We start from the raw sequence: 16,417 nt of genomic DNA, 5'->3' as shown, positions 1-16,417 counted from the left end.
TTCACAAAGCCCCTTTATAATACCTCAAGTGATTGCTCAGAAATCAGAAAAGAAGAAGTCTTTAGAATTGGACTATATACAAATGCAAAAGCGCGCAAAACCACCCCAATGTTTAAAAATTAATGCTGACAGCACCAGTGCCTTCCTTGAATAGAACCAAATTTTCGCCACGTGTAGCATAAAGCTTTCTTAATCCACTACTGAAACCCATATTCCGATATCTCAGCCAACTGCTCATATACGGGCCTTGGACGGACATGAACTAAAAACAAAATACCGCACAAAAACAAGCCAAGTTAAAGTGAGAACTTCACAAAACTCCTCACTCCGCTTTTAGTTTAGCGAAGTTTAAATCGCGGATTCTCAATCAATTGGCCGTCAATCCTTCATTGTTACCTGTGCGAAAAGCTCAGGACCAAACTTGAACTTTCAGTTAATTTGGCTTGATCCTTGCTGTTGAAGACCGATAAGCGCCCAAATTTGCATAACTTTAAAGCCACTCGACTTTTAAATTCAGCCGGAATCAACTCAGATTAAAAAAAACTTTATAAAGTTGCGCTCGGTAAAACTAAAAAAATTTATTTGCTTCTAGGTGGCCTGTGGGAGCGGCAACGTCGAGATAGTGGCACTTCTATGCGCCCATGGCGCCCAGCCCTTCTTCTCCACGCAAATCAAAGACATGCTCAGCTACTCAGCGTCCACTCAGCGCGGCTGCTACAGCGCCCTATCGGTAGCGGCAGCTCACGGCCACAGGGTAGTTCTTCAGAAGTTGCTGGCTCAGCCTCTGATGCCCATCAACAAAGAGGTGCTGAGTCTGGAAGAAATGCTGGCTGAAGGAGCGCCGAAGGCCTCAGCAACAGCGAGCAGCGCGCCCCAGTTCACCAAGCCTCAAATCAAGGCTCTACAAGAGGCGATGTATCACAGCGCTGAGAACAATCACTTGGATATCACTGTAGAGATTCGCACGCTTGGAGTGCCCTGGACGTTGCATTGCTGGATGCATTCACTAGGTGTGTAGACTGGATGTAGCTGAGTGCAGATGACTGAATAGAAACCAAGTGAAACTCGGGTTTGTTTCAGGGGCTGCACACGAAGCGCGATTGGACTGTGTGATTGATCAGCTATTGCAAGATTTCCTCCAAGTATGTCCTGAAGACTACGGAACTCAGTTTGTGCAGGAATGTCTGCCGTTGCTGTTCAATATCTTCCGGTACAGCAAGGTAAACTTTTGCTTAATTCCCCACAGCCTCCAGTTTGATTTTTCGCTGTCGCAACTCAGAAGAACCGCAGCAAATTAATTAATTGACAAGTTGGGGATTTGAAAGCTGAAAGGCATCCAGCTTAGGTAGCTGATATTCTTAGTTTCCCGCACTGCTTGCTTCCGCCCGCTGAGGAAACTTCCTGCCGTTAAACCTGGTCTTTGACAAGTTTCTCTCATTTCCTTATCGCCGATTTAAACTGCAGTGGAAAATTAATTACTACAGAGTGTTTGCATGGGAGCAATCCCACGTTCTGGGAATTTTCAAGTTTTTATAGCCCCCGATGTTAGAGAAAATTTCCAAATGTGCGATTATCTACAACTAGTTTTTGTCTTTTTTGTCCGAATCTGTGATCTATCTGGAAGAAAAAACGTGTTTCTATATTTTTTTGTGAGACGCTCGGTTATTGAAGAAAAAAATTAAAATCGACTCATTGCAGTATTCGTAGTCAGTTGGCTGAAACATTCAGATGCACGGAACACTTTTTAATGAAAATATGATACGCCACTGATTTTTTCAAAAAAAAATTGTTAATGAATGGTTGATCTATTAGGAAGAGAAAATGTTTCTTGACATTTTTGGTAAAACAGTCCGTTTTGCAGTAAAAAAATAAAATTGCCTCATTGTGGTATCACATCATCAACACATGATAGTTTAAATCATAAAATGATCCACCACTGGTTTTCCTCACACAAAAACTCTTTTCCGACCGTGTAATCAATTAGGAAGAGAAAAACTGTCTGGATTTTTTTTTGCAGAACGCTTTATTTTCGAGGAAAAAAATCCGACATATTACACTATCCGCTCCACTGTTGCCAGGTGCTTGGAGCATAAATCGTGTGATATTGATGACACTGAAAGTTGGGCGGGTGTCAAATGTCAAGCATGCCAAAAACGGTTTCTTTTCATGAAAAATTGGAATTATCAACGAAGTTTCCATAGTTTTTCCCCGAACATTGGCCAATAAGAAGAATCCCATTAAAATGTCGCAAGTTTTTTTTCATTGGGCCCCGAACACGACTCGACATTAATCAATTGCTGCGAATTCGGCGACCTGGAAAACTCCAGAGTAATGGAGAACATGGATAATCCGACGCTTGCATGATTGACAAAAGCATGGGCTTTGGCGGTTATTCATAAATTAACGGAATGCTCTCAACGGCGTGCTGTTTGTTCGAACATCGTGTTAATTGCATTATTTGATTGCTGCGATTTTTCATGTCCCCAACAGCATTCATTTTTAACCGAAACTTTCGAAATTTACCTAATATCTACATGTCACTGTCAAATTTAAATTTGTTTTGACACCTGTCAAAGGTCCTAGTAGCTTTATATGATTGACATTTGTCGGGCATTTACACGTCATAATGTCATTTGAGAGGTCCACGCACTAATTTTCGCAAAACAAATTGCAATTTTTGCTGCGAATATTGGAATTTCAGATAAATTACCCGTTAAATGGAAAGCGGCAGGGCTGACAGGCTCGAAATCAAATATCATAAATGTTTAAGCAGAACAGTTAAATTTCTTAAACTGGTTGGGGGCGGGTGGATGGTAAAAACGTTACAAACATATTTCAATTTCGAACTGGGAAAAATGCCGGATCCTTGAAAAATCTAATCTTGCTTCCAATTGAAATAAATGACGTTTTCAATGCGACAATTTCCAGTGCCAAGAAAAGGTTCTTTTAAAATCATATCTTCTATTAAAGCCATTTCAATAAAAAATGATCTAGTTTATCCGATAATGGTTTAATGAGTGAACACTATCGGTTTAGAATCGTCGGTCGGAAAAAGAAACTGATCAAAGTAAATTGGCGAACCATTGAATAAAAAAAAAAGACACCGCACGGATAATACCAGAAAGTCAGTGGGAAGAAGATTGATTTGATGCAGTGTTCAATTTCAACTTTCTGCGGTTTTTTTATATGAAAACCCACCGGAATTTTTCATGCTTTGCCAGTTAACAACAATAGATGTATGGATTTAAACATTTGGTTTGCCAGAGGCTTGCAGCCACAGCTTTACCAGAAGCTTGAGCCCAGATCTTAGCTAGTTTTCTCTTAAAACTTAAAATTCACTGATTTTTAATAAGTATAAAAACTTATTTCCATATTGTCAATTAATTGAGACGATAGAAGGTTTCTTGCTGCCACCCTTCGATATCGAATAAAAAATTTATATTACACAGAATAATTTTAAATAAAAAAGTGATACGCCACTTGTTTTTTTCCAATTGAAAATGTGTTTCCACTTTCCTGATTATTTAGCAAGAGAAAAGGTCTCTTGGTATTTTTTGTGCCGTGCCCGGCTTTTAAGTAAAAATACCAAAAGTCGAGGAGTTGCTGCTTTCGAGTCGTCAAGTGCTCAAAACATATACCGGATACTTTGAATATAAAAAACTGAAAACTCCCGGAGTTTTCCGGTACCAAAAATTAGTTCTCAGTTCTATTATCAATTAGAAAGATAAAATGTTTCTAGACATTTTTTAGTGCAAAGCTTTGTGTTCGAGAAAAAAAATAAAAGTCGAATAAATCCAGTATTCAAGCTGCCAAGCGCTAAAAATATTTACCGGATACTTTTAATACACAAAACTGAAGTCCTGGATTTTTCCTAAACTAAAAAATTGTCTTAAATTATATGATCAATTAAGAAGAGAAAAGATCTCTTGACATTTTCAAGCTTTGTGTTCGTAAAAAAATGATAGTCGAACAGATGCAAAGCATACCGCGAGTTGTTAAGTGCGCAAAACATATACCGGATAGTTTTACTAGAAAATGATGTATTAAGCACCGGATTTTTTCTAAGACAAAATTTTCTACCAGTTCTATGAGTGATTAGGAACAGAAAAGGGCTCTTGAAGTTTTTTCGTGCGACCACCAGATTTCGAGTAAAAAAAATAAAAGTCTTACAGTTGCAGGATTTGAGTGGTCAAGTTCTCATAATTAACAAACTCAAACTTTTAAATATAAAAAATAAACGCCGCTGCTTTTTCGTAAATTAAACGTTTGTTTTCCAAAGCTTGATCAATTATGTAAAGAAAAGTTTCTTGCTAAATTTCCATGCGATTTCCGGTTTTCGGGTAAAAAAATAAAAGCCTACGCCTTGCAAGATTTATCCTGTCAGGGATTCAATAGATTGACTTTTCACTGGATAGCCGAAAAAAGAAACGCCTCTGATTTTTTTGCAAACCCAAGCCAGTGAGAAGACGATTGATTTGGTGCAGCTTTGAATTAGACATTTACTGGTTTTTTTGACAAAATTCAGTCAACCCTTGCTTGAATTATTTCAGGCGAATTTTCTTCTAATGGTTATTGCGGGATTGTTGGGAACTTTTTCAAATCCAATTCCTGCGAATTCAATTCAAGTTGAAACGGTGTATCTGCGCAAAGTAACGATGGTGAATCGAATTACTATCAAGCAGAGTGCTTTTGCAAAGTCTGAAAAATTTATTTTTAATTTCGTTTTGTTAAGCCTGCATCAAGATTTAAAACGTTTATACGTTCGGGCATTCGTTCCGGTATCGTCTTCTACTTCCACATATAATCGGATTTTTCGCAAAACGAAATAATACAAAGCATATTCGCCAGTGTTCTTTTTTTGTAGTCCTTTCCCCCCGATGAAAGAAACATTATAAATAGTCGACGTTTATTGTTTTGCTTTTTGCTGGAAACACTTCGGATTCGGTCGCTGAAACAAATTGAGTTCACAATCACTCAGACGTCCACCAATAGTGAACTGCAAGCGAAAACGATCAGGAATAATGTCTCGGAAAAACCTTTTGTCAGATTTGATTTGAAAACCTTTTTCGATTCTTCAGATTAAATACATTTTTCAATTCGATTGAATTGGAATTCGAAACAATGAAACTTTTCGAAACTCCAGCGGCCGCAAATCGGGGCGAATGTTTTTTTGAGTTATGCAGACGTTTATGATCGAATTTAGCGGAAACTTATTTCGCGAAATGTATTTATATTTTACGAGCTGCCGACGGGCTCATATTTACGTCGTATTATGTAAATTTCCGTTATATGGCCCCAAGTTATGAAACTGTTCTGTTTGCAGAAAGAAGGCACTACATTACTTCTGGCTGACATTTTCTCTACCTGCTTTGGCTGGGAACCAATCAAGCTGATAAAGGAGTGCATGCCGACTGCCTCATCTGGATCTCGAATTGATACGAAGTACGTCAACAATCCAGAATTGAGCGATGTAACCTTTCGGGTCGAAGGCCGGCTGTTTTATGCACACAAAATCGTTCTGGTAACGGCCAGCCCTCGATTGAGGGCGATGTTGAGCAGCAAACTGTGCGAAGGCGGCCTACCTACCGTCCAGATTAACGACATTCGATATCACATTTTTCAGGTAACTAATCCATTTTCCTCAAAAATAAATCGCTCAAACTCACCCAGCGCGCCCGCTGCGGCTGAAACATTTTCTCATATTTATAACCGAATGCTCTTGTAATTAAACAACGGAAATTTCAGCTCAGGTAGGGCGGAGAGCCTAGTTTGGTAATTAAAATAAATTAATTTAATGCTGGAATTTTTCTCGAAAAAAAAACACGGGAATATTTTATGGGATAGGATGGTTTCAGAGGCTTAAAATTTCTCGTTAATTGTGCATTTTCTTTTCTTAACTGGGCGAAAAACGACGCATTCCAAGTGATAAGAGGTATCTTCCTAACTAGGACAAATTGCTGATGATTGTTAACATTCTCTAAGTGAAATGTGTAGAAGTTTTTCTGCCTTTTTTAGTGCGTCTACACAAAATTTCCAACGTGGACCCAGTGGTTAATGGAAATTTTGACGAGCAAAGATTCGTCGTATTCAACATCCTGCTAATCTGCATCTAAATCTAATCATCTGCGTGCTAAAGCATTAAAATTCGCATTTTTCGAACCAAATGCGACAAGAGTCTGAAATTTTGAGTAAACATAACTAAAGGCCTGATATATTGCGTACAAAAAGTTCGGGGCGTCCGAAGTCATCATGATTTTTGAAATTTCAAAAAACTCATCGCATTTTTAGCAATTGCTCCAAAAAATCTCCGATTTCTGCATTCATGACCCGTAACATTCGCAATTTCCAAACCCAAGCAGGTGAGATGCTAAAATGTTTACTAGGTACAACTGAAGTTATTTTGAGACACATCCGAACTGGTCCTGATTTTTGCAAAATTATCGAAACTCACTCTAAAATCTTTTGATGTAAAAATGTGCGACTTCCAAACTTTAGCTAAAACAAGCCTGAAAATTTGTGCATTTGTGTACATGAAACTTCAGCATTCTGATCATGAAAAAATAAAGTTGATAAAAATGAAAATTGGTTTTCGAAAAAAATCCAAAGCTGGCAAATAAACTACTGCCATTTCGATATCTTCCGACATAAAAATTCACAACTCCCAAATAGCTTCATGCAAGAACGTGATATTTTGACCAAATACTGTCGATGCCTCAGTATCTCCATTTCAGGAAAAACAAGGTGAAAGTGAGGACAAGGATTTTTCAAAAAATCATCAGTCGGTCCGAGAAGTTTCAGATTTCTGCATGGTTCAACCGTAAAATTTGGAACTTCCAAACCAAAGCTGATAACAGGCCGAAATTTAGCGCACATACAAACAAAATCGCCCGACTAATTCTTCAAGAAAATTCAGCCATATCGAAAGGCATCCTGATTTTTAAAAAATTCTCAAAACTTATGGCATGCTTAATAATTACAGAGAAACCAACCGTAAATCTAATCCTGATTTTTCAAAATTTTTGAATTCACTCAAAAATTTAAAATTTTCGTTTCTTTTGTTATAAAAATTCTTTACTTCAACTTCAAAATTTGAGCTAACACAAACCTGAAATTTTGTAACCATATAGATAAAACTTCAGTAATCTTAAGTTGAAAAATTAGAATTGCAAAGATTGAAAGTTGATTTTCGAAAAAAATCCCAAACTAGCTATTAATGTGCTTCCATTTCGACCTAAAAATTCACAAGTTCCAAATTACTTCACGCAGAAGCCTGATATTTTCACCAAATACTGTCAATGCCTCAGGATATCCATAGCAGCAAGAAAAGAATAAAACAAAAGCACCGATTTTTGAAAAAAATCTGCAATCACTCCGAGATGTTTCAGGTTTCTGAATGCTTTCGAGAAATTTGAAAATTGCAAACCAAAGCAAATACAAGGCTGAAAATTTGTGCGCATACAAACAAAACTCTCGACTAGTTTCTCAAGAAAATTCAGCCACATCAGAGAGCATCCTGATTTTTTTTACATCTCAAACTTATAGCATTATTAACCATCGCCCCGAAAAGTCTCAGATTTCTGCATTCCTGACTCGTAATATTCGCAACCTCCAAACCAAGGCAAATAAAAGGCTGAAATTTTGTGCGCATACAAACCAAGACCCCAACTATTTCCTCCAGAAAACTCAGCCACATCGGAACGCATCATAATTTTTTTTTAATTGTTAAAAATCGCTCCGAAAAGTCTCATTTTTCTGCATTCCTGACTCGTAATATTTGCAACTTCCAAACAGATCCAAAGCAGATAAAAAGCTGAAGTTTTGAATCACTACAAAGAAAGACCCAACATGTTTCTCAAAGAAAATCCAGGCACATCCGAACTCAACCTGAGTTTTGAGAAATTCTCAAAACTCGCTCTGACATAACATCTCAGTTTTCTTCATCTTTTGATGTAAAAATTTGCGACGTTCAAACCAAATCAGATAAAAGCGTAAAATTTAGGATAAATTTGGATAAAACCCCAAAGTTTCGCAATTTTAAGGCAAAAGAGTAGTGGAAAAGAATTTCCACGACTAAAGGAACATTAAACTTCCAGGACATTGATAGTTGATTTCAATTTACTTTAACTAAGTAAGTTCCTGCAGGGCACCAAATTGAAGTAACTCCAGAAGTTTTCTTTGGACAACTTGAAACAGAATATATGAAAAATTGTCATCTTCAGTCTTTTCGGGAAAACTGAGCTCACCTTTGGAGCTTTCGATCAAAAATCAACTCAATAGTTTTGAATCAAAGATGATTTATATGTAAATATAAAGTGTTTGTGTCTACTATAATATATCTATACATAAGGAACAAATTGTTTAAAAAGGCGTTTTCAAACTTTGCAGAATGCCCCCAATTCATTTAATGACGGTTTTCCGATAGATTTTTAAGTTGGCGCTATTTGGGTGTTGGTCAAACATTGCGCCGAAATTAAAGTCTGAACTTGCCAAAATCCATCCAGACTTAGTTTGGAAGTTCCCAATGTTCTAATGGCCGATTGATTTTCTTTCCAATAACATTTAGCGGTATTTGGCTCCGTTCTCCCGTAAGTCGTAATCTCAACTTTCCCATCTTCCTTATTTGTCTCGACAAAACCGTAAATCTGCTCCAGAGCTCCGGGATTTTCCGATTTCATTACAATAACGGACGTTTTCCAGTTAAATTTCCACGACTAATTCTTTGCGTCAAGATAAGTGAAATCTGATTTAAATCGCTTACTTGTCGTTGCTCGATTCATGAAAATTTCATAAATTAATTTGAGCAAACAGTGTTCGTTTCGAGCCATCAAACCAATCAAAATATAGCCGGCGGGGCCTAATTAATTTGACGTATAGGGAAAGAAAGGAAAAGAGAATAAGAAAATTGAGAATTTACATCAAATTGGCCAAAGGGGTCTTTAAGACAACGGCTAAAAATAGAACAGTTTTCACTTTGTTGCTGCTGTAAACCTTGTTTTTAAATATGAACTTTTTAATTTTCATCAGTTTCATCAAACGCTTCCCCACTTAAAAGTAACCGTTTGCAACTTTTATAGTAACTAAAATGATAATTATTGTTTTAAAGTATCATGAAGAGCGATGGATTTTATACGGTTTTAAACCTATAAACATTATCTGACTGGGTTGGTTTACAGACGGCTCTGTAGTTGTTGGATTTTGTGTTTAATTGGCAAACCTTTTATTTCGGATGTTTTTTCTGTATCGGCTACTGATTTTGAGCAAAACATTTCGAAAGGGCTAATTGTAATTTTCCAAAGTATCCCTTGCAGATTTAGGAGAATTTGATTGTTAAGTTACGTAAAAACTACAGCAGATAAGGACAAAACCGTAGAGCCAAAAAAGTTTGTAAATGGACCACGAAATCTAGATGGCCAATCAACAGCAATGAACAGTCAACAGCAATGTGAGAGAAAAAATGGAAAAAAATCGCAATTAAGCATTTATCATTATTTTTAATTATCACGAATAGCGATGGGATTTGTATGGTTTTTATATCTAGAAATTGTTTGGAGCACGCCACTCATCGTGTTTTGGCACCTTATTGGATTCTGTGTTTAATTGGGAAACTTTTTTCTATCGAGTGTTTTTCTCTATCAGCGAGTGGTTTCGAGCAAAACATTTTTAAAGGCATGATAGTAATTTTCCAAAGTATTCCTTGCGGATTTAAGAAGATTTGATTGTTAAGTGACATAAAAACCGTAGCCGATCGGAGGAAAAGTCCAGAGGTAAAAAAGTTTGCTAATAGACTGTAAAATCCAGATCGAAGGTGAAAAATATACAGGGGCGTGCAACAACAAAGTGGCGGGGCTAAAAGTGGGATGACCACAAAAAAACCAAACACTAGGTATATTTGATCAGCCCTTTACCAACACTGATGGTGTAGCTAATATACAGCAATCCTCATTGAAAATGTGCACTAAATACCTTAAGCCCTAGCAGAAATAATGCAAAAAATATTATACAACTTTGCAGTTTCCTGCATAGAAACTTGCATCTCCATTGAAAGAAGAAAAATATCTCATTAATCTCTTAATCGCATATTCGCGGTGATTAATTGCATGCCCTTGCCAGCTGGAGAACAAAATATTCTCTGGATAATAAATTGAAAGTGCACATTTTCCGGATTCAAAGCTCTAAAGTTATCCGAAAAGGAGGATTTCAAGCACGACTTTAGTCCATAAGTTGCGTTAAGAAACGGATTTCAAGTGCTCAATTGGAGGATGTTTTGCTGATTTCAGATCGTAATGCAGTTTCTCTATCAAGGTGGTTGCCAGACTTTGGAACCCGCATCTGAAGACATTCTGGAACTGATGGCAGCAGCCAATTTTTTCCAGCTGGATGGTTTGCTTCGTTATTGTGAGTCCCGGTGTGCTGCCATGGTGGCTCTGGATAATGTAGTTTCCATGTACATACACGCCAAAGTATACAACGCTTTGCGCCTTCTGGAGTATTGCCAGGGTTTCCTGCTGCAGAATATGGTCGCCCTTTTGACCTACGACGACAGCGTGAAGCGATTGCTGTTTGCGAAAAAACTGCCCAATCACGACGTGTTGGCCGGCCTGTTGCTGACTCTTCAGAATCGCATTAAGGCCAGAAAAAGCCAGAGTTTAAGCAAAATGAGCCCGCAAAACGCCCCCAAATAATACCATGATCGATAGCTTTATCGGTCAGTTTGCTTTGTGATGCTCAAATATTTTATTACTGCCGTTAGTTGCGACGATAAATTATTCATATTTATGAACATTTCCCCAGCTATTGTCAAATCGAAGCCAATAAAGAATATGAAATGAGATTGTCATTAGCATCATTTTTGGCCCCTATCGGGCCGCCCTTTATTTACTCGCTGGTTTTGTGCTGGAAATAGACACAAACTGAAAAATCCTTCTGTTAATGTTTGTAAATTCGACGTAAAAAAATGCCAGTAGTAGACTTCTGAAATGCTACAAGTTAATTTTTAATTATCGGAAAAACCGCCGATGTTTTCGGCAATTTACTAGTTGAAATGGATTTCTCGAGGTTCAAAACATTAGGACAACRCTTTGAGAGCATCTAAAAATATAAAATAGGCGAAATTTTATACTTACATGGTAACATCAAAGTGTATGAGCGGCCCCTCGGAAAATTCGATGACASGTGGGAYACGAACTTGCGATTTTTACCAGAACAATCACAACAAATTGGGCTAATGAGGCCAAAAATATGACTGCGCTATCGATTTTCTCAAATATTACAAAACTGTTGAGACCATCGTGATTTATAGTGCCACTGGTTTTTTGTAAATTTTTACTCTCCGCGAAAACCGCCAGTATTTTCGTGAATTTATTGACAGAAAAGATTTCTCGGGTTCCAAACTTTGAGAACATCATTTCCTGTGCATAAAAAATGAGTTTTACACCCACTTACTAATAGAGTACTTTTTCTTAACTTAACTGCCTTAAAATCCTATGAAAAATCTAAAAAATACTACGGAAAATTCGACGTAAATTTTGTTCCAGTAGCGACACGCACTTGCGATTTTCACCAGAACATTCAGTATAAATTGGGCTGTCGACATGAAGAACTCGCTTGACAAACACTCAACTTCCTAATGTAAAACTCTTTATTCCACACCAATGAAGCACATCCTGCTGATAAATTATACAAAATATGGTTTTTGCTTAATAAAAATACTGCATTGTTTTGGGTTTGGTAGTTGTTACTTCGAGATATGGACACAATTGGAAACCGCCAGACAATGTTAATTAGAAATGGTTTATTCAACATTAGTAACGTGTTATCTTAACTATAATCACATGCAGGTAGTGGGGAAAGTTATGTACAAAGGAGTTTTAATCATCAGTTGACGTGGGGGAAAGTTTGCAAGTTCCGAAGTTTTAATGAACCGAATATGGGCGAATATGTGAACTAATAACTTGGTGTTACTAATTCGACCCAATTTTTCCTTTCATTGTTAATCATTCAAAATCGGGAATCTGGGAAAAAAAGTCGAATATTTCAACTTAGGGCATGCCTAATCGATTTTCGATCGAAGTCACTTAGTTTTGGCCAATATTAATGAGGCGAATTTCCGCTGTTATTACTAAACTTTTACATGTCACAACTTTTATTATCCTTCATTAGGCATTTTGAAAAACATCTCATTAGAAACTTACACTGAAAATATCAATTTGATGGTAAAAGTGTATCGGGACATCTCATTAAAAGTTTCCTTGATCACAAACTCACTAATGACGTGCTGGGAAAAACTCAGCTACGACAATGAGAAGAAATTTATTGCCTTTATCGTCAACTTTGATAGAAATTAGGTCGAAGAATTACGTACAATTAGAAAAAATGGATTTATTTCCTACTTCTGGAGGTTGTTTGCGTAATAGCCTTTACCCCTGTTTTACGTAGATTATTTACATCTTTGCAATGCTTTATATCACGTTCACTTCTTAATTAGTCCGACTATCAATGCCAAATTTCTGAGCCCACTTTAAGCATTTTCTTTCCAAATCACTAGAATGGTAAGCGACAGCTCACTTTTTTCCATTTTCCTCCAAACCAGTGCGTTTGACGAAAAACATTCAAGGGGCAAAAACATTCTCAATTAAAAGTGTTTGATAGGGAGAGAAAGATTTTGCGAAAATTTTAATGAAGGCACAGTTTTCAATTTTCAAATGTAATGAATGCATGAAAAGAGTTCTAAACAGGTCTTATGTTTAAAAAATTGTACACTATCCTGTTGCACCTCTAATAAGCTCCAAGTGTGCCGAGTTTCGTGAATTTTCCCCCGTCAAGTGCAAAGAAATAAGTACAAAACTTTTATTAAGCGCGGATTTTAAAGGGCCAATTGGCAAAAAGACAATATATCAACGAATAATTTAAAAAAATTGCAAGTAGTTTCAATTTTCGTGTGTGGAAAATTCGTTTTTTTAACCAGAAGGCTTTTTCCATCGTTTGGTGGCATTTTTTCCATTGGAAGTGGGTTTTTTGGCGAAAATCTCAATTTTATGTTCGAGGAGTCACTGACGTCAGTTAGTTGTTTAATGTAGAATAGTGAACACGTGCTCCGTTTGCTCCGTTCAATTGTCAAAAAATGCGGAGTTTTTTTAGTTTTCGGTAGAAACGCTGTGCATTTTCGAAAATCGGAAGTTTTCCTCTCCTGTTCTGTGCCACTTGTCATACCGAAAAGCGGTTTATTTGCCAAAGCACCGAGTTTTCTACTTGAGAATTCCCTGACGTTTGCTGTCAGTAAGTCAGTTATTCAATGTCGAATGGTAAGCAATGTGCTCCTTTCGCTCCAACCAATTTTTCAAAAATCCAGAGTTTTTGCAGTTTTCGGGCGAAACGTTGCGAATTTTCGAAATTCGGAAGTTTTTTTTACGACTTTAAGTTATTGATCCCACCGATAAGCGTTTTTTTTTGACCAAAAACACCGATTTTTCTATTTGAAGAATCACTGCCGTTTGCTGTCAGATAGTTCACAGTTCAATGTCGATTAGCGTGCCCCGTTCGCTCCGTACAATGTTTGAAAAATCCATGATTTTTCAAGTTTTTGGGCCAAAAATTGTGAGTTTTTCGAAAGTAGATGTTTTGCTTCACTACTTTCGATCATTCTTTCCGACCAAGTGCGTAAAAGCTCCAATTTTTATCTTCGGGAATTCACTGATGCTGTCAATATCAAGTTTGCAAACAGTGTACGCGATTTGATTCATATAAAGTTCAATAAATCCGAGAGTTCTCGTGCGGAAAATTGTGGATTTTCGGAAATCGGTAGTGTTTCCGCACATTTTGGTGTCATTTTCTTCACAGGACGAGGGTTTTTTAGCCAGACAACCCGATTTTTTAATAGCATTGCAGACTCAGTGAAGTTTGCTGTCATCTAGTGAAACTTTACTGGAAGTTTCTTCAGCACTTCGAAGACTTTGAGACTCCAGTAATGGACTATTGAGAAGCTGAATTGGAGATTTTAATGGTAGGTGGGAACTTCCTAAACTTCTACCGTTTAAAGGCTTTTCCTTAGTAGACAATGCTCAAAAATATTCAAATTAAGCCCAGCTGAACTCTGAATGAATGAAGCCCAACTGAATTGGACATAGATTTATCAAATTGCTTAGAGTGAGCTCAGAATTGCGATATCTATATACATCCTGTACAGGGCGTCCTACAACTACTGCCCCCAATATAAAACATTTATTATATGGCAAACAAAGGGTGTTTAACAATTTCCTTTCTATAAAAGGCCTTGTGCCTCAACAAGTCACACGTTTTCACGCCTTTTTGCATGATCTGCGTATTTCCGTATTATTTTATTGAAGTGAAACCGTTTCATGTCAGCTGAAACAGCAGACAATCCATTTGATAAAGCCAAAACAGTAAAAAGAAAAATCTGATAGATCGCACCAGGCCTGTCAAGTTTCGCTTGGAGGCAAAGAGGAAAATGCAAAGTCAGTTTCTTTAGCTGGCTTTTATCAAGTCAGCAAGAATTTGGGAAAATCTACATAGATACATCCATTGCTTGGTCTGGTCGAGGATTTTAGTAGTTCTTCATTGTTTAATCACTATGATTGGTTGCTTCTGGTTTTGGAGCCAATTTTTCCCAATGTAACTCTTTTTTACTCTCGAATAAGGGATTAAACAATATTGAATTATTTTTCTAGAAAATCTCACTTGAATGCACCCAAGTTTCGCTGAAAAGAAAACTTCTCGCTCATTGTGGCCAAAGGCACTAAACCCCTAAACTCCCGTTCGCCGAGTATTTGTTCAGTCCTGGGGTTAAGTTTTAAGCAGGCTTTAAATGGAAACGAAACGAAATTCCGGGAGAATTTCGCACAATTGAGTAATGGCGATGGGGGTGGAGATCTTCTCTGGCCTGGAGAGATATTGTGGAAATTTCCTTTGGGCCTAAATTTGTATGATTTTAATTAAATTTTTCCACTTTGGTGTTTGCTACGATTAACAAGCTATAAATAATGGAAACTAACTGTAAATATCCAAAAACAGAAGCAATCATTGAGTGTTTGGCTACAATTCTAAGCGTTTTCATTGAGTGTTTGGCTACAACTCTAACAATAAATAATTGGCTTAAGATTTAGAAATTTTACATAATTTACATGCATCATTCCCCGTTTAGACCCCGGTTTCGGTTTTCATCCCATACGTTTTATGCGTGAACTTCTTACCATTTCGAAGGTTCTCTCCCAGCAAAATCGTGCCTCCATCCTTGGAAATGAAAACGTCCTCCTCCAAGTCCTGCGAGTGATGGTTGTTTTGACTGTTCGGCATCGAAACGTAGGTGTTGCTGGTTTCGCGAAATGTGCCCCGTTTCAGGGCCTTTTTCGGCTTGATGCCGCAGAAAATCTCCTTGAAAGCATTCCGCATTTTCTCGGACATCACGTTGTATAAAATCGGGTTCAAGGTGGAGGAGAAGTAGTAGCAAATCCCGGTGATGAAGAACATCCAGTAGTTGACATACTCGATAATTTCGTTATCGCGGAAGTAGATGGCCATGAGCCTTTGAGCGTGGAAAGGGGCCCAGCACATGAAAAATCCCAAAACCACTAGAGCTGAAAGGGAATAACAGAGCTTCAGTTCCTTGATGCATTTGAGGTAATTTTCGCTAAGTATCGGAAAATTTGGTTCAGGAAATATCACGTAACAGCTCGAATACGATCACGTAAACTATGTGGGCTTCTCAAGAGCACTAAGGCCATATTTTATTGCGAAAGTCAGTTATTGGATTTTCTGGTTAGGGAGTTTGCTAAAGAAAACTGATAATATTATTATTACCAAACCAGGGATTTTAGTGCTGTTGGAACTTTATAGATCTCGAAATTGCACTTTCACAGTTATTTATGTTTCTCGAGATCCTAATGAATTTTACGACATTATTCCCAAACAAATTCGAGCCTTTAAACGCCCTGAGGGGCTTCAAATAGGTATTAACAAGTTTTCGATAAAAGGATCTGTTTTGATGAGTGTAATTTGGGTTGGAAAACTCCAATTTGAATCTAATTTAACAATTCCGCTTTATTTTACTCCGGTTAGTCTGCCTTTGAAATTTAATTGAACCGAGCATGAAATTTAAGCAAATTTATTTGTCGCTTTTTCTACAAATTGCTTTGGTAATTAATATTTTCCTTTAGATCTTTTGCCCAATAGAACAGAGATGAAATGAAATGGTCTTTGTGTAATAAATTAATTAGACTGACGTGCTCTGGCGATTTTGAGATACAGCGTGTCAGTGGTTAATTAAACAAGGTTTAACTCATTTGGGCAATGATTCGCAGTTTCTTTTTTATCGATTTCTACTCAGTTATAACTGAAAATTCCTCATTGGTATTTCTGCATTTTCCTACTCGGGTGACAAATGCTTATTCAGGATCGATAATCC

At 37.3% G+C, this 16,417-nt stretch overlaps 2 protein-coding genes across 5 annotated transcripts in view; one reads left to right on the top strand and one right to left on the bottom strand.

The window, feature by feature from the left end:
* LOC109533395 (ankyrin repeat and BTB/POZ domain-containing protein 2) overlaps positions 1 to 10,831 on the top strand; it is a 32,158-nt gene extending 21,327 nt beyond the window's left edge. For all 3 annotated transcript variants that reach the window (XM_048664124.1, XM_048664117.1, XM_048664122.1), the window contains 4 exons: positions 593 to 1,010; positions 1,081 to 1,220; positions 5,324 to 5,623; positions 10,278 to 10,831. In XM_048664124.1, the coding sequence (XP_048520081.1) occupies positions 593 to 1,010; positions 1,081 to 1,220; positions 5,324 to 5,623; positions 10,278 to 10,682 (1,263 nt within the window). In that variant the 3' untranslated portion in view covers positions 10,683 to 10,831. The remainder of the gene's footprint in view (positions 1 to 592; positions 1,011 to 1,080; positions 1,221 to 5,323; positions 5,624 to 10,277) is intronic.
* Positions 10,832 to 11,620: 789 nt separating this feature from the next.
* Positions 11,621 to 16,417, bottom strand: part of LOC109535449 (neuropeptides capa receptor) — a 30,226-nt gene continuing 25,429 nt past the window's right edge. For both annotated transcript variants that reach the window (XM_019901361.2, XM_019901363.2), the window contains exon 7: positions 11,621 to 15,590. In XM_019901361.2, the coding sequence (XP_019756920.1) occupies positions 15,154 to 15,590 (437 nt within the window). In that variant the 3' untranslated portion in view covers positions 11,621 to 15,153. The remainder of the gene's footprint in view (positions 15,591 to 16,417) is intronic.

This window comes from Dendroctonus ponderosae, unplaced genomic scaffold (assembly GCF_020466585.1).
Source record: "Dendroctonus ponderosae isolate FM_Combo_2020 unplaced genomic scaffold, Dpon_F_20191213v2 Dpon_F_20191213_1, whole genome shotgun sequence".
In the NCBI taxonomy this organism is placed as follows: Eukaryota; Metazoa; Arthropoda; class Insecta; order Coleoptera; family Curculionidae; genus Dendroctonus; species Dendroctonus ponderosae.
The sequence above is the reverse complement of the archived record's forward strand: the minus strand, read 5'-3'. Positions and strand labels throughout refer to the sequence as shown.